Raw genomic sequence first — 17,986 nt, forward strand, 5'->3', positions numbered from 1 at the left:
TCATTTTACCCGGTGGTTGTTGTTATGCTACACTATTCAACATGAATGAATATTTTAGAAGTTACTTTTCATCTATCTCTAATGTAATAGTGTCAAAGGACTATTCTATTTACATATCACTTTTTTCTAAAATTAAAAGGTAATTTAAAAACTTACATCCACAACCATATCTTTATTCACCGGTTTCATATCAAAGCTTGTGGTAAAGAGACCTTGTAAGGGTTTTTTGAATATATAAAAAATAAATCTATTAAGAGTCATTAAAGTCAAAAGAAACCCCCAGAATTACTGCACAAAATGTGGAAGATGACATACAAAACAAACAAAAGTATAACTAAATAAGAAACGACCCCCACTTAGAGCTTAGTTTCTCATATGTCACAGAAATTACACATTAATGTAAAATTTAATGATAATTTACACACCAAACATGTGAGCATAGAGAGAGAAAGGAAAAAAATAAAGAACCTGACTCGATATGTGACTTCAAATAACTCAACTTGGGGCTAACCTGAGGGTTTCTTGCTCTAGTAAACAAATGTTACATCAGTTTAATTAACGAGCTCTAATTCTTCTATCTCTCAATAGCAGGAGCAGACAATCAGATTTCACACAGCCCCCAGAGAGGACCCGCTGAATTTCAGCATCTCCCCGAACCTTTCCCTCCGCTGAATTTCAGCATCTCCCCGAACCTTTCCCTCCGCTGAATTTCAGCATTTCCCCGAACCTTTCCCTCCGCTGAATTTCAGCATTTCCCCGAACCTTTCCCTCCGCTGAATTTCAGCATTTCCCCGAACCTTTCCCTCCGCTGAATTTCAGCATCTCCCCGAACCTTTCCCTCCGCTGAATTTCAGCATTTCCCCGAACCTTTCCCTCCGCTGCCCCTGCTGCCCCCGCCCGGCAGCGAGCGGAGAGGGCGGACAGGCAGATGCGGGCAGCCAGGATTTACAGGCAGAGATGAAGGAACGGAAGGACTCGATGTTTATGGAATATATTGGAAGACAAGATCTATTGCTAGGATGAAAGGATTTGGGGCCTTTAGGGTTTTTCTTTTTTCCCGAGCTCTTCCCTTTCATTCATTCATTTCAGCCATTCATTTTAATAATACAACCCCCTTCAGAACTTGGGGTTACAATGCTTATTCCTGTCAGTAAAATGTATCTTTTACCATTGTTGACAGTTAGCTTTGATATGCATCCACACTGTGGATTTGTTTCTTTATTTTTAAGTGATCTTTTGTAGCTATTACACAAACTACCATGGGCTTAAAAGTAAAAGCATACTGGCATTATTCAATCTTAGATCTAATTCATAAAACATGCCTTACAATGTGGACTGAATTTTCAGTCCAAGAAACTATTTTTTTTTCCCCATCATACTACTCCATTCTGCAGGACCAAGGTCTCACAGCTAGAGGTAAGAGAAGCTGTAGATCAAGTGAAGAAAGGAAAAATAAAAGAAAAAAATTTACAGTGAAAGAAGGCTAGTGACACAGCAAACAGGAACAAGTTTTCCATGAGAGGTCAAGGTTTTTAACAAAATCTCCCCGCTTCTTTTTGTTAATTTTTTTCATGCTGCATAATATATCAGGGGGGTTAAATTAAGATTAAGCATTTAAATTTTTCTCCTAAAAACTAAGAATTGTTTTGCATTGACAGGGAGCGAGGGGGAAGGATGATGTCCATTATCATGTGGCTAATTCAAGGAAGAAAAGCCCTTCCCGACCCAGGGAGGGGCGGCATTTCCCGGCGGGAGGCGCTGCCCGGCGCTGTGACCGAGCCTGCCCGGCCCAGGGGAAGGGAAGGGAAGGGAATAATTGTTAAAATAACTGAATAACCTGTTTCCAGAGGGTTTTTTTGCTAGCATACTGACAAATCCTACATCTTTTGTGCAGTAATATTTTCTGTGCTCAAACCAACACCAGAAGAATAATTGTTGCTTTACAGGAAATTATCTTGATCACTGATACAATGATTAAAAACATTAACACCTATGAGACACATCTGTAAAGTTATTTCAAGATGCTTAAATAGACAACAGAAAGCGCACCTGTAGGTGTCACCAGATGTTCTCACTGAGGGCTCTGCCAAGAAAAGCTGTCATTAAATCACCGCAGTACAATGTGGGTCAGTTGCACCTCCACTACACTTAATTACAGCTTACTATTTACATTCAAATATCTTGCAGTCCACTTGTTCATAAAAAGTGCTGATAATCAATGGAAAATGGGATAAATGTGTCATCACAGGTTCAGACGAGTGTTAATTGCTAACCAGAAACACACGACAATTACCTTTGACTTGTAATTGTTCTCATGTGATGGTCGCTTATGAGATCCAATCACTTCATCAAAGTCCCTTTAATGGGAGCTTTGCCTCAAGACATGATCTGTATCTTATGTAAATCATCACAATAACACTCAACGGCATGAATGTTAGCATGTTTTAAAAACAATATATTTCAGGTATATTTTTCTGGTGTTTACCACCTTGATAGCCACTGATACTTCTAGCTTTGTTGAGCTTCCTGTTTAGTTCTAACCTTGCAGGTCAAATGACAATTGGCAAAACCAAAATTTGCTGCTCATTAAGACGCTGCCTCCCCAAAATCAATCAATCACACACCACAATACCCGAAGTCTCTAAAGTTTAAATATCAACCAAAGGAAACATAACAGAAAGATCTTAGAGGGGGAAATAATCACACTAACAAGGCCAAAACCCATTAAAAACAAAATAAAACACATCTTGTTTTTCTAACATAATAGAACACTATACATCTATTTTTGTGCAGTCACATACCAGCACAGGAAAGTTTAGTCATTTTATCATTTACTTCTGTTTATAATAAAAGAGCCAGCGTCTAAAGCACCCAGCAGAGTAATTTTTACTGTATGTCTGTACATGGTTTTCTGCATGAAAAAAGTAGGAAGGAAACCTCACAAGTTAAACCATAGTCTGAAAAACTGCTTTCCTTAGAGGTAAATAAAATATTGCATTAGCTTCCTGTGTCTTTTGAAATTAGGGCTTTTCTCCTGAAATTGTGGAATCGATTATTCCAGTATAGTCAGACAATAACATGATCCATGATCGCAGAATAAAGAACCAAAATACTCACAAACCAACATGTTTCATTAACACTAAAATACAAATTTAAAATCTGCCATCATAGTGGCAGAAACTTCATTGTTTCAATACATTTGTTCATCTATTAAAATAAGCACAATAATAATCAACAACTACAAACATTAATATAACAAAGGAATCATATTTTGCTAATCCTGGTTAGATGTTACCTGTAACACTAAAATTACAATGATTCACTTCAGAAACTGTTTACTGCTTACTCATTTTTCCACACCAACTTTACTTTCTCTAGGATTAATTTCAAAGGTTATTGGACTAGGAAATAGGCTAACTAAAAATTAATGGTCCATTATTTGGAATGGTCCATTTCAGACAAATCGCCCTGAACACTGAATCATTTCCCTCTAATTTTTACCATAACTTTACGGAAATTCAGAGGTGGGGGCTGGTGGTGGGTTTGGATTGTTTTTTACTTAGACGAAAACCTGTAACTTTCAACTTGCATCTTAATTGCTTTTAAGACCTGCAAATTGCTGTGGGTGGAATCAGAAGCACATGAAGACAATACTACCACTGTCTGTTAGCTTTGTCAGAAGAAATTTTCTTTAAAACATAAGTGTCAGGTCGGCCAAGTCATTGCTTTTCCTCCAAACGTATGTAGTCACCTACTACAAGTGTCATGTTTATTAAACAAACAAACAAACAAACAAAAAGCCTGGTCAGGTAGATATTCAAGAGTTTGGTTTTTTTTTTCTTTTTACTACAAGAAGAACAAAGGACTTTATAAAAGCAGGTGAATGTATGTATGAAGAATATCCAATGTCAGAGTGCAAAAATTTCTTCGGTGTGTCAGGCTTCAGCATAGTTAACAAAATTACATTTCACTTTATGGGAGAAAATAATAATGCTACCTGAGAAATATAGAAAACCTAAGGAGAGAGAGAGCTGCAAATGTAGCATTATCTTACTTATACCATCTCACCATAAATACATCACCCTTCATAAAAGGTGACATGAATTTCTTTGAAGTTTAAGAATTAGCACGTTGTCTCAAACATGTTCCTCTCCGCGTGGAAGCTGCTTCATTATCTCTGACTATATAAACTCAAGCAGCGGTGGCTGTTTACTGAAACAACCTGTAAATGTGTTAGCCTGTGTTTGCAGAGGATAAGGACTGTGCCATCCCAGGCCCACTTCAGACCGTAAAAGTGGTTCTTTTCTCACCCTTATCTGAATCATCCTTGAGCAGACTGCCTCTGAACAGAGTTTACACTCCTCTTCTTTGATCTACTTCATAAGAACATCAGAACTGTTTACTTTGAAATGCACACATTTCTTTCTTGGGATGCAAGGAAAGGAGACAACGCTTTAAGACATGAACAGCAAATTCAAGCAAACTAGTAATTTTCCTCAGTGTTTCCTATCCTGTCCAATATCCTGACACATAACTGCTCATTTCTTAATCTTGTTCTTAAATAAATTCATAAGCATGAACTCAAATTATTCAAAACTTCCCAGCCTGTTTTCTGAAAATGACCTCACAGGTTGCTACACAAATACCGCTCTGAAACAGTTGAAACAGTTTCAACCACTGTCTCCCTGAAGACTTCTTAAAATCTCTGATACTACATAAACCGAAGTCAACGAGTGTACCTAAGACTTGAGAGGAAGAAGAGTCCTGACTGCAGCACTCTGCCTCATGGACAGCACCAAAAATATTTAACCCTGTGCTTTTCAAATAACTCCAAGCTCAAACAACCTCTATCCACCCAGACTTAGTAAAGAGCACGGAGTTCCTCACAGGAATATTGATAAGATATGTATAAGTGTTTCTTCAAGATTTCTATCTGACGAGGACATCTTACTTGTTCCTACCTCACGTCCCTACTTCCCCTGCTGATAGAAACGCAAGGGGATTCTTTCAAGCCTCGCATCAAACAGGCAAGAAGGGCTCAAAATTTGGGTATAAGACTCATAAAAGAGGCTTCTCCCTGTCCTTCTTTGCTATCAGTCCCTTCTGAATCCTCGTCCTTCGTAGCAGGAGATAAAGATTGGAAATCCCGGGGGCCGAGGGGGGCTCGGGCAGCGCGGAGAAGCCCAGGCCGTGATGCAATTCCCAGCACCTACGTGGTGAGACGGACCAGCGCTGAACTTGGCGCCAGGTCAGGCAGCCTTGAGTTCTGCAAACTACTGCTCTCGGAGATTAGGCGGATGTAACAATCACCTGAAAGGGGAGATTAAAGCGCCTCTCAATGAGGTCCTTTGTCCCAGGCCTCATTTGATGCTTTGGGACTTTTCAAACCCCGCCGGGGAAGGCGCTTTAAATGTTTGCCCCGGCGGCCGGGGCGGCTCCAGTGAGGGTCGGCAGGGCTGGGGACATGGAGAAGGGGCCCTTCTCGGTGGAGTGGCTGGCCCAGAGCAGCCTCGGCGGAGCCAGGGAGATGCCCGGTGAGTCCCGGCCGTGCCCTCTGGGTCCCCCCGCACAGCGGCGGGCGCGGCGCTTTCGGTCACCGCGGGCGGGGCGCGGCCACCACTGTGTCACCGCCCGCGGGGCCCGGGGCCCGCCGAGGGAAGGCTCCCCCGAAGGGTCCCCCCTTCAGACGTCCCCATGTGTCCCCGCAGAACTGCCCCGGGAGCCAGAGCGCCGCAGCCCCGGGCACGAAGCGGTGGCCGCGCCCGGGAGGTCCCGCACCAAGTTCTCGGCAGCGCAGCTGCAGGAGCTGGAGCGCAGCTTCCGCGAGCAGCGCTACATCGGAGCCGGGGAGAAGCGGCGCTTGGCCGCCGTGCTGAACCTCTCCCAGAGCCAGGTGAGCTCGGCCTGGCCCTCTCCCGAGCGGGACACGGGCCCCGCGGGGATGGGAGGCACCTCTCGGTCAGCGGGGAACGCGGCAGGGACAGGGACATGGACGGTGACAGCTCCGGCAGGTGCGGCGGCCCGGGCCGCCCGTCAGCCTCGGGCCGCTGGCAGCAAAGCGGGCTTGAGAGAACTGACAGCCCTGCCGGGACCTCGCAGCCCCGAGCACTCCAGGGACAAGGTGCAAATGGAAAATGGTGCATGCAAGTTAAAAAACTGAAACTTCAACGGGAATAAAAGTACTTCTGCAGTCTCCAGAACCTCACTTTTCAGGCTAATTCTTTATTACAGTTGTGTACCTGTATGTCAGGTGCATTGCAGGATTTTTGTACAGAACTACCTCCACCCGGCCCTTTTAGCCCCCCTGAAGAAATCTTGTGTTACAGCCCTGGAACATTTCTGAGTACTGGCTTGCCATGCATCATGGAGTGTTCTCAGTTTTGTTCCTCATCACGACAAGACAATTACTCGGCATTAAATACAGAGCAAGGTTATTAGCCCTACTCTTTTACTGTCAATGCATTTTGTTACTTTGATAATAAGTCTACCTTCAGGGTGTATTACTATATTGAAAAGGGATAAAGGGTTTGGTTCTTGACTCTTTTTTCTTGTCCTCAGATAAAAACATGGTTTCAGAATCGTCGTATGAAGTTCAAACGCCAGACTCAAGATGCCAGGATCGAAGCTCTTTTCTCGGGCTTGTTTCTGTCCTATCATTACTCAGACACGGCTACATCCAGCTATCCTCATGGGGTGGATGTCGATGTCTCTGCTACCGCTGCTGTTTCCCTTCACCCAGCTGTGCCAAACCCTGCCTTGTTACCTTCTGTTCCAGCTCAGTCTCTTCAGCCAGTTTTGCCAAGTCCAGCTTTACTATTGCCTCCCGGGCCAGGATTATCTTGTTACTCTTCTGTGCTTCCAGCAGTGACTCTAACCACTGAATTCATAAAAGACGGAGGTTCCAACAAGATCTTCCTTCCTGTTAAAAATGTCAACGACTATGTGTAATCCTAAAAAAAAGTACCAAACTTTTTAAGACTATTTAACTTATTTTGTTATATTAAATATTCTTTGGATTATTTTCTTTAACATAAAAAAGTTTGATTAGAGGAGAAAATAATTTACCCATATTTGAGAAGTTATACTGAGAGTGGAAGCAAAGGACATGAAACCTCTCTTTAGTCTGACAGTCTTTACAGTGTCGTGCGGAAATTTCTATATAAATTTTCCTATCTAAAAGCTTTCAGAAAATAACCTATAATAGTGTGGAGATCTCCACTAAAGAAGTAGAGTACTGTTTACACTGAAATTTGTGTAGTAACTATGTTACTTTATAGGCAATGGTGTCAAAAACTTTGTCCATTCTACCTGCGTGGGGGGGTTTTAAGGAAGGATTTGTAAGCTACAGCCAAGCGCATTTAAATCAAAATATTACCAAAGGTAAAAACGCTATAAACAAAACTGTGCAAGATGCCCAGTATTCTCTTTTGTGTATACTCTGCACCATTCTTCAAGTGATCTCACCTGTTTTTTGATGGACATGTTGCATTTATGCACTAAAAGATAGATAAAGCTAAGGAATTAACTGGCAAGCATATATGTTCATGCCAATGTCCAGCATAGTTGCAATTTAAATCTGCTCATGAAAATGAATTTTTCACCAACTCATGTCTCATGGGACATTCAAAAAGAAAACATTCCGCTTTTTACTTCCAAAAGTTGCAGCTGTAACTTTGATAGCCTCCCTAATTTTTAAACTGCAGACTTAGTTTGGGCTTGATCTTAGGAACACTTGGGGCTGTTCCTAAGAGTCACAAAGCCAGTTTTATGGAAAGTGGGAAAGCCAAGCCTTTAGACAATGGGAAACCGGAAGATCTTCCATCAGGATGAAGCAGCTGCACCAGGTGTGATTACATCTCCTTCCCCAATCCAGACCAATCTAATTTGCTTGCTAGGTGATAGTTAGGCTACTCTGCAGTTGTAAAGAGAGTAAAAATTCACACAAAACAAAATAAAAAACCACCACCAGCACCAAGAAAAAAAACCCAAGCCCTCCCTTCCTCTGCTCACAAGGCAAAAAAAGGGGCCTGCTACAGATTTCTGCCGTGGGTTTTGTTCCCTTTCCCCTCTTCTCCCTCCATGTTCGGATACCCTCCCCCCAGCTCCCCCCTCCGTCCCGTTTGGTAGAAACAGGGAGGAGGGGAATTTGGGACACACCCGAAGGAATTTCCCGCAGCACACCCCTTCTCTGTGCTCCACCAGAGCAGCATTGATCCTTGACACTGCCGCAGCGACATCTGTTCATTTCTAGGTCACTTTGAGCACACTCTAAAGAAAATTCCCTTGACACCTTCCTAGTATTTTTTTATAAGTGAGGAGCCCTTAGGCTATTACATTGAAACTCTTGATGACTCACTGAATTAGAGGGCGGAGGGTGGAAATTTAGACTACAATGCAATAATCAGATAATGTATTTAGAAGGCCTTACAGGTGAATTAACGAAACTTCATTAAAATCTAGACTAAGAAATAAGCATTAACTAAGCGCTTTTAGGATCCCAGGAGGAACTAAAAAACCTAACACAGTTCAGGACTACTAAAACAAAACTTTACATGTTTAAAGGGAATAGATCAAAGTATGCAATTATAATTGTTTTCTAGTGGTGAAAGAAAAGCCAATTTTTCAGATTACAATACTAGAAACAATTATGCCCCAAATTTTTTTGCCTAATATTTGTTTTGGTAATTGTAAAATTTTCAACTTCCATAATGAAGGCCTGATCCATTAATTCCTGTTTAAATGCATGCTGACTTAATAAATATTATGTCTACAGCTTTCACATGGAAGATGGGATTTATTGATTTATATCCAGAAGAGAAACTCACTGACAGCTTATCTTTCCTCTGGAGGATGTACTTAGCTCAAAGCAGAGCACAGGGCAACTGAATGCAGTCACCTCTGTCCAGCCTACCAAACGCTCAACAACAGACAATCTCCGTGGGAGGGTGGGAAAGTAAGACAAAATGTATCTGTCCATTAAATACACTACAGGGGGACAAGTGACCACAGAAGTTTGCAGTGCATAAGTGCAGCCTTTTATAGAGTTGACACATATAACTCTGTTGATATTATATATGTATATATATGTATATATGTATGTATGTATACACATTTATGAAAAAACTGGGGGGAGGCAGTGAAAACCATTAACATAACACATTTTAAGACTAGATTTATTAATATTTTAATATTATCAAATATAAAATAATTAATGGCCACATTTAACTTAAAATAATAAAGATATTCTTCCAAATCGGGCAACAGATTCTGAGCATGAAATACATTAGAGCATAAAACACTGTTTTTTTCACTATAATGCATATACAGGGTGGCATTGCCTGTCCATTTTGTTCTGCATAACTGGATGGAAAGAAGGATGAGGAAGAAGGTGTTGATGGTAGTAGGGCAGTTCATTTGCCATAAAGTGGTAGGTGCTTTGTGGTGCATCATATCTGGGAAAGGAGAAGCTGAACTGCACAGCAGGCATCGGGGTAAAAGGCAGGAGTCTCTGGTGCTGGGCAGCAAAGGGGTAGTGGAGACCATCCTGAAACAGAGCTGGTGAGGTCCCCGGGGCGTAGCTGAGGACTGGAACAGGGGACACGAGGCTGTGCTGGTGGTCCTGTATCTGTCTCTTCAGTTTCATCCTCCGGTTCTGAAACCAGGTCTTAATCTAAGCAACAAAAAGAAGAAGCGGGGAATGAAGGAGACAAATCAGAGACTTTGCCTAAAGATGAAGTGCAAACTGCTAACAACCGTATCTCAGCTGCTTTGCTCATTTCGCTTCAGATGGAACTGGCGCAGCTGGACTGGTGCTTTTGCCCTACTTAGCAGAAGGCAGAGGACCCGAGGGATGTAGAGGGAATAGTGGGTGGGTTCGGAGATTTTACAATAATCAGAGTCTTTAAGACCAGATATGAGCTCTGCAAGGTCTACACGCAGATCACCCTATATGCAGGACAGTTTACCTCACTAAGAAATAAAAAAAACCTTGATAGCTTTCCGATAGAAAGTGCCGCAAATTTCCCTGAGTGGTAACTCGTTAATCCCCGAGGGATCCCACATCCCCTACAAAACTAAAGAGTGCTACGTCTGTTCACCGCAGGAAAGACGGGTGCGGAACCTCCGACCCTGGCTGCTCCTGCCAAATGGGGCCGGGAAGGATCCGCTTCCTGCGGGACCAACCTGGATCTCCGAGAGCTGCAAGGCAGCCGCCAGCTTCCTCCGCTCCGTGGCGCCCAGGTACTTGTGGCGCTGGAAGGTTTTCTCCAGGCGGCAGACCTGCTCCGAGGTGAAGGCGGTGCGCGCCCGCCGCTGCCGCCCGCGGCCCCCGCCGCGCTCCCCTCCTGCGCTCTCGCTCTCGTAGCCCGAGGACTCGTCGGCGCTGAGCCAGCCGCCGTCGGGGGCTGCAGGGGAGGAGAAGGAGGAGCGGCGGTGAGACCCCTGCCCGACCGGGGCAGTGCCTCCGCCGCCCCTCAGCCCTGCCCGGCCGGTGCAGAGGCGGAAGCCTGGGTTCCGGCGTGCGCCCAGCCCGCTTCCCTCTTCTCTCTGCCTCTTCCCTCCTCACCCACCTGGCTCCGACGGGCAGGGGTCGGTGATGTCCCGGGGATCGGCTCCGCTCCGCTCCTCCGCGCAGGGCTCGCTGTCGGCGGGCCGGCCCGCCCCGGGGCTGCCCCGTCGGGGCTTGGCTCTGACCAGGAGCGTGGGACTGCCCAGAGAGGTGGGTGCGCGGGGAGGGGGCGCACAGCAGATGTGGGGCCTGACCCCTTGGGGCTTGGTCTCTGCCGAAGGGATCGCGGTCCGATTCATGGCGGAGAGGGGCTGGACGACCCTCGGCCGCGGCCGCTCTTATATGGGCGCTCCGTCCCGGGAGGGATCGTTTGTAAGTGCGAACGCACATCAAAGTGGGAATCGAGCAGAGATAGCAGCTACCAGCGAGGAAGAGAGTTCACACGTCTGGCAAATGTCTACAGCCCTTGGCTCCAGTGCGTCTGCGGGGCCGGGGAGACCCCCTTGAAGTGCAAAGCTGCCCCTCTCCCCTGGAGGGCAGGGCACGGGCAGCCCCAGCTCCGCAAACGGGGGTCTAAAGACACCGTGGCTCCAGGTGTTCAGTCTCGGGGTGCCAAACTGCACAGATGCCCGAGACCCACACCCACGGGGCCAGGATGAGGGTTAAGGAACCTCAGGTAGAGCCTGCCAGCCCCGCCGTCTTTTTCCCTCCCTGGGAAAAGCCATGGGGAGCCAATGTCAAGAAGTCCCTATCCACGAGGCTCGGTCCGCACTCCCCGGGCCAGAGCCGGGCTGGGGGTGAGCAGAGCCTCGGGCCGTCTCAGCTTGAACTTGGCGCCATCTGTCTAGCCAGAAAACCCATCTCCCCAATCGTTTAGTGATCAAAGCACTGAGTGAACAGCGCAGCTCGCACCTCATCAGCTTCATACTACCCCAATCCATATGCTTCTTCCCGAGAAGGACGGTCGGTGCCCTTGTAATGCACGGAGGATACCAAGACATCTCCCATCACAGCTTGGCTGGGGGAAAGGGGCATCTCGGCAGCTCAGCCCGTCTCCAGGTTCTTCTTTTGTTCAACTTCACCGGGCTTTTGGTCATGCCAGTAAAAAATACGACACCGACCACGAGCACACCGGCAGTAGCGATACTTGAATAACTCACATTCTAACCCTCTCTTAAAGGAGAATGGAAGAGAGCTCCAATCCCTCAAACTGGATAAATGCACTGATAGGACCTCAATTTCAATGACGATTCCAAAATCCTCAGTTACTGCTCACATGCATCACTGGAAGGAGTGGACACCATAAACCTGAGTCTAACAGGGTCTGTTTCTTTCTAAAATAAAGCAGTAATCTAGGTTCCCACACACATGGGCAGTGTGAGGGTTTTGTTGTTTTTTTTCTCTTAAAAGAGAAAACCTAAACCCTAAACCTAAACCCTAACCCCAACTAAACCACTGCACCAGTTTATTACAAAAATCATTTGGAAAAAAACCCTCATATTCGTGCTATTCATTTCTCATTGTCTCAGGTGTTCCCGTAACTCCGTGGCCTCGGGAATGGATAGAGGGTTATCGACCCCTCCCGATCCCACAAAGTCGGCTTATCCCCACCCTGGCCTCGGGGGAGGGATAAAGCCCAGGCACCTGAGCAAGGCAAACACCTTACCCAGCCCACAGAGCCCAAGAGCTGGATGCCTCCTGAATCTTTGCTTGCAACACCATCCCCTCAGGGCAGGGATGGGAAAGGCTCTCGTTGCCTAGGCACAGCCCCGACAGAGAAATTGCCCTGCTCTTTGAGGGTTACTAGGCACAGCCACTGAAGGAGTTTCACTTACTGCTGCCACAAGACTAATTTCGGCTGATATGCACGAGCCAATGCAAATGTTCAGCTGAATACAGCTGGATCCCACCCTGGATCAGAACCGCATACCTGTGAGTGCCACTGACCCAACCAAAACAATTGTAACACGAATACTTAAATCCTAGACACGTTTCAGTCAAGCAGGGATGGGTCGCTCACTGCTCCCCAAATAAACTAAGAACCTGCATACTAATTTTAATAACTTCAGGATTTAATAACTGTTCCTGAGCTATCCCACTTGAGTTCGGTCCCTCTTTTTCTGAAGCAAACTCATCAGGTGTGGAACTGCAGGTGTTATCTCTGATCTTATTTCAGAACAGCAATTTCTGAATAAACCCATGTGTGGACAAATCCAAGCAGAAAAACTCATGTTCTGCCACGTAGAAACTCATTCACAGCAAGTTGTCCTCGGTAAAGCAGCGAGTGCTGTCTGCAGAGCCTAACTACCTTCCCAAAAAGAGCTTTAGAGACAATACATGAAAACCACTGATATTCAGGAGCTCCTAAACTAAGCACATCCCTACCCAGCAAGCAGCGTGTGCCCTGCTGGAAGCAGGGCAGCCTCCTCCACCCTTTCTCCAGAAGAAGAAACCTGTGCCAAGGCAGGCGGCCTTGGGTCCCCCATGCCCTGCAGGCCCCTCATCCGGGCACACGGAAACACCCAGGGACTACCCCCTAGGAGAGACACTTCATCCCCCAGCTGCCAAAATTGAACGAGGCATGAGATGACCACTCAGTGGTGTGCCAAAAGAGACCAACGTTTGCATTGATACATTATGTGTCTTATAGAAGGGCACTATTATTAACCCTGAAGAGCTGCTGCCATTTTCTCCCTCTCCTTTGGCTGGGAATGCAGGGAAGCAGCTGGCCTGTCCCACTATTTGCTGAAAGTCAATGAAAACCGATTTCTTGTTTTATTAGACTCCAATCTGAATTACCTATTTAGCGAGATATTTAAACCCAACACTAGCACCACCACCCCCTCCCCCCTTCAGATGAAAGTAGCTGCATCTGTGGACCACGAAACCCTGGAACAGATGGGAAAAGTGTGGAAGGTGTTATGTGGCTATTGCAGTTCCCATTAGAAAGAGGTGGCAGCTTGAGAAACTTGAAAACTTTAACGACCCTGGGTGGGCAGAGGTGCTGCATCTGCAGTTAAATCTTCTCACCTTGCAGTAAGATGGGGCTCATATGAGACACAACTTTACTTCCATTCAATTCTTTTCATCACATGAAATTTTTACAGCATTCAATTGATGTGATAGATAAACATGATGAAAAAGAAATCTAAATTCTCAGGGAAAATGATGTATTTTTCTATAGAATTCACTATACTCAGAATCACAGTATGTTGTATTATATTGAAAAATGGATGGATTTTTCTTACATGTGTTATATTAAGAACATAGTGGAACCATTTCTCCAAATCACATTTCAAAATATTTATTGTTCTGCCTTTGTATGTAAGCCTTACAACCATAAGAAACATACTTGCTGCTTCAAGAAATGTACTGAAAACTTAGGCACTCTTGTAGCTCGGTGTGACACCCTGAATGTCAGTGCAGTGATTCATGGCAGGATGTGACAATTACAGATATGGCGGCTGTCAGGACCGAGTGCTCTTCTCATGTGAGCTCTACAAGACTTCTAAGGACAAATGGTAGATTTCTCTCACTGGTATGCCTGGGAATATTTCATCTGGGGTTTTGTGCATACATGGAATATAAACCCATGGGAACAGGCAGGACTGCAGCAGCTCTACAGCATGAAGGTGTTGCCTAAGGAAGGTCCAGCCCATCATTCAGGCTGCAGCATCTGCACAAGACACTGGATACTCGTCCTTTGCCAGATGCTGAAGTACTTTTGTTGCCCAGGAATGCTGTTGGTGTGCCAAGGCCTTCAGTAGACCATCACATTGATTTTGCATGAAAACATAAGAAGAAAGGGGCATATTTTGCCAACAGAAAAATAGTCCTTCCGAAGGGGAATAATTGCTAGCATAGTTGGGCAAATCTTCATGTTGCAAACTTTCTATCTGCTAGCCATGTCTGTAAGTAGATCATGGAAACAAACAAACAAACAAAACCCCCAACACAATATACAGACCAAACTATCAGAGCATTTATCATAGATTAAGAGCTGATGTAATAGGCCACATCTCAGATAGTGGCTCCATCATAGGCAGATCCCAATTATATTTGTGAAAGGTGCAGATTTCCCAATATCTTCTTGACTGGAGAAGTGGAGATGATAGGGGGTGCAATAAAAACAACTGCAACGCCATCCTCTCCACCATGAGAAAGTGAAAAACCCAACAAACCCAAAGCAAAAAGACCCCAACATTCGAACCCCACAAAAAACAAGTTTAGCAGCACAAATGAGCAGGAGAGAGCCTGGAGAAGTATGCCAACCCTTCAGGGTAAGTAAATTAATTGTAAGGAACGGGGTTTTAACACGGCTAAAAGTGCAGCAAGAGGAGTTTGCAGTGTTTCAGAAGGGGCCCCAGGAATCCCAGCGCACAGGAGCCGCAGGGCCGGGCTGGGCTCCTGGCCACTGGGAGAGCCGATGGCTGTTTGTACCCTCCGCTGCTCCCCTTTGGAAATGCTAACTTGGTTATTCAGCGTCTCCTTTGATGTCCTGATAGGTGCTATTAGATAGTCAATTAGGCATCAACGAGATCGATTGTTTGGGAATAGATGCTTTTCTGTTTGAAGTATCCGTGAACACTAACAGTGCCATCACCCCGCCGCTCTTTTGCCCACGGGAACAATGCGGGCTGACACACAATAAATGACAAATGCCACTGACTCAGCCGGCAGCGCTGCACCCTCTTTCCCTCCCGACTCACACGCTGCAAGCCCAGATATTCCCATTCAGCGACTGTGGGAGCAAGCACGCATTTTGCATTAAAAATGATTTATCGGGGAAATATTTTTGTGTGCTTTGCAGAACTAATGGTCGAAGCACCTAGATAAGTTAAGTACTAGCTAGCTCGAGAGAAACTAGTACTTGAATTCTATGCACGCCATGGTCACACTGCCTGAGGACTTGTGACACCTCCACAGTTGTTCAGAATTGCCCAGGCAGAATAACTAAGAGCTGAAATAAGAATTAAAGCACTTAGCCTACCTGAATACAGAAGAGACACTGGGATTAGCTCCCTACTAGGTACTATTAGAGGATAACACTAGGTCGAAGCCTAGGAGTTTTAAGACACAAATATAAAGGAAGAGTAGTAAAATTTACACAGAGAACATGTCGAGACCAAGACGTGTGTCCTCTTTGTTCACCCACTCCACTTCGGTGGGATTTATCAAGTTAACTGTCATCTAATTGAGTATCAAAGAAAGAGATAATGGGCAGCAATTAGATGTAATGGCCTAACAGTGAGAGATCTCTCTCGATTAGCACACAACGCCGAATAACTTCACCCAGTTTGAAAAGAGGTCCCTGGAGTGGCTCCACCATGTCTAGGAGCTACAGGGGGTGATACACCTCCACCCTATTCCCAGTCCCCTGCTGGCTGCTCTGGCCAAATTGGGACGGGCGGTTCGGTTGCTGGCGGCTCCCCCGCCCCGCGGTGTTAATTCAATCAGCTTTCTCCCCCTCCGCGCACGCACTGCAGGGGAGAAGGGCTTTGAAGTCAGCGCTCTGGCAATTTTCCCCTCCCGTCCCCTTTTCCTCCCCGGGGAGTCCAGTTTCCAGATTATACAGCCTCTTCCTCGAGAGCCGCAGGGCCGGGGAGTTCCAACAATTTCACCCCACGAGCATTAAACTACTCCTCCCCAGCTAATCGACTCGGCTTTTCCCCCCACCCCCCCTTTTCCTCCTTCCCATTTGTAGCTGACTGCCCACAGCGCTTTGTGCTGCCGGGGAGCGTTCCGGGGCTGGGTTATTGTGGTGCCATTGAAGACATTAAGGCGGGGGGGCTCTGCCCGGGATGGGCTGCGGGGGCTGCCGGAGCCGGACCGCTCCGATCTCCTGCGAGGGGCTGATACAGTCCAGGGCCTGCACTGACACTAGTGCCCCTTTACTGCTGCCAGGGCTAAAAGTGAAGGAGAAATTCAAACGAGCCGGAGTAAAGCATGAAGTCCGAGTTTCTTTCTCTCGGCTCAAAGGAAAAACGAGCATTCACATTTTAATGCCAGAGTTGGACAGCTTTAGCAAGAATGAAATTACTTTACATAAAGCTTTCTAGACAACTAGAAAGTAGGAATTACCTTCTAGAGAAAACCGATTTTTGCAGATAGGATAGAAATTACGTAGACATTCGGAGGAACATGATAGTATTAGGGACTCAGCCAAGCGAGCATCACCTCTCGTGTTCATTTGCGCAATTACCGGGAAACAGAACAATATTTGCATGCTAGCCCTGCCAAAACACTGGCGAGGTATTTCATGCGCTTGCTGAGTATACCTGTGGCCAAGGAATCGTAATTAAGTCAATGGTTAAGTCACCATTAGCGACCTCTCGAACAGAGATCGGTCTCCGCCTCGCCGGCCGTTCTGTGTGTTCCTAGGCCCAGAGCAGGGATGTCCCGTTACTCCTGCTACCCAGCGCTCGCCCCTGGCACGGAACCCGGCAGCCTCAGCCAGAGCCCGGAGAGCCGCACACACCCACCCGGCTCGCTGAGCCCCCATCCCGAGACCGCCCCGCAGCCCCCGTGTCCCGGCGTGGTCCTCACAAGCCCCGCGGGCTTAAATGACTGCAAGGACGGCACCGCCGAGTGTTGTCCCTTGTCTCTGCTGGCTCTAAGCCTGTGCTCGGAGGGGAAGCTGCTGCCCCACTCCGGGCACGGCTGGGTGCGGTGGAGCAGAGCTGCGGGCAGGGCAGCCGGGGGCCGGCTCCGCGCCGCTCGCCCTTAGGACGGGACGGGCCAGCCCAGCCCGGCGGCTGCAGCCCCGCGTTCCGAGGGGCCGGGAGGGCAGACCCAGGGGATGAGGGCTCATTCAGAGCCGCCCCGGATTGCTTCTCACCGGGGACATGGGGACCCGATAAGGTGTGCTCCTGTTTCTCCCCTTTACCACTGGTGTGAGGGGAAGACGACACCCTCATACCCTGCACAAACTCCGTCCCCGCAGCTCCCCTCCAAAGGAAACAGCTCCTCTCCGCAGGCGGGAGCACTTTGTTATCCCTCTCTCCTCCTGAGCCTTCCCACCTGTCTCTCACTTTCCCCGGGCCCAGCTGCGGTGCCCACTTCCCTTTCACCCTCCGCATTTGCTCCGGGGGTGGGACGCTCCCGGAACGCTGCGGGGAGTGCCGGTGTCCTCAGGGTGATCACCTCCGCTCCCCATACCGCCGCTCCGGCTTCTGAGAGCACGAAATGTTATTACCATTATTCCTTTTGTACGGGCTGGACAGAGCATTTGGAGGAGTGGTGAGGCTCTCCTCTGTGGCCATACAAGATTATAAAGGGAACACCTAACCCTTCAACCCTTCTTCAACCATTATTCCCTTGAAAACAGAATAGCCACATGGAGCCTAATGCTTAATACCTTTTTTTTTTAATAATTTACTGGCCTTGACTGTTTTCTTATTTTAACATGGCTGCTTTAGAGCAGAGGAAAATATTCATGATTGGAGCTCTTTCTGGAGATATCCCAGTTCCCTAATGATA

At 46.7% G+C, this 17,986-nt stretch overlaps 2 protein-coding genes across 2 annotated transcripts; one reads left to right on the forward strand and one right to left on the reverse strand.

The window, feature by feature from the left end:
• Positions 1 to 5,251: 5,251 nt before the first annotated feature.
• Positions 5,252 to 7,411, forward strand: LOC102113804 (homeobox protein vex1). Its single transcript, XM_088059807.1, is given in 4 exon segments — positions 5,252 to 5,534; positions 5,709 to 5,893; positions 6,559 to 6,885; positions 6,888 to 7,411. Coding segments are annotated over 4 exon segments (675 nt in total). The 5' UTR covers positions 5,252 to 5,410; the 3' UTR covers positions 6,927 to 7,411.
• A 1,809-nt stretch (positions 7,412 to 9,220) lies between these two features.
• LOC148183786 (homeobox protein vent1-like) lies at positions 9,221 to 10,891 on the reverse strand. The gene is made up of 3 exons (XM_088059891.1): positions 10,569 to 10,891; positions 10,183 to 10,403; positions 9,221 to 9,670 (listed from the first exon to the last, which is right to left on the reverse strand). Exons 1-3 carry the CDS (start codon positions 10,804 to 10,806, stop codon positions 9,311 to 9,313), a joined length of 819 nt encoding a protein of 272 aa, XP_087916017.1. The 5' UTR covers positions 10,807 to 10,891; the 3' UTR covers positions 9,221 to 9,310.
• Positions 10,892 to 17,986: the final 7,095 nt, after the last annotated feature.

The sequence above is a fragment of the Pseudopodoces humilis genome, chromosome 9, assembly GCF_049639895.1.
Source record: "Pseudopodoces humilis isolate 2021_Gansu_Grassland_sample_001 chromosome 9, ASM4963989v1, whole genome shotgun sequence".
Taxonomy (NCBI): domain Eukaryota; kingdom Metazoa; phylum Chordata; class Aves; order Passeriformes; family Paridae; genus Pseudopodoces; species Pseudopodoces humilis.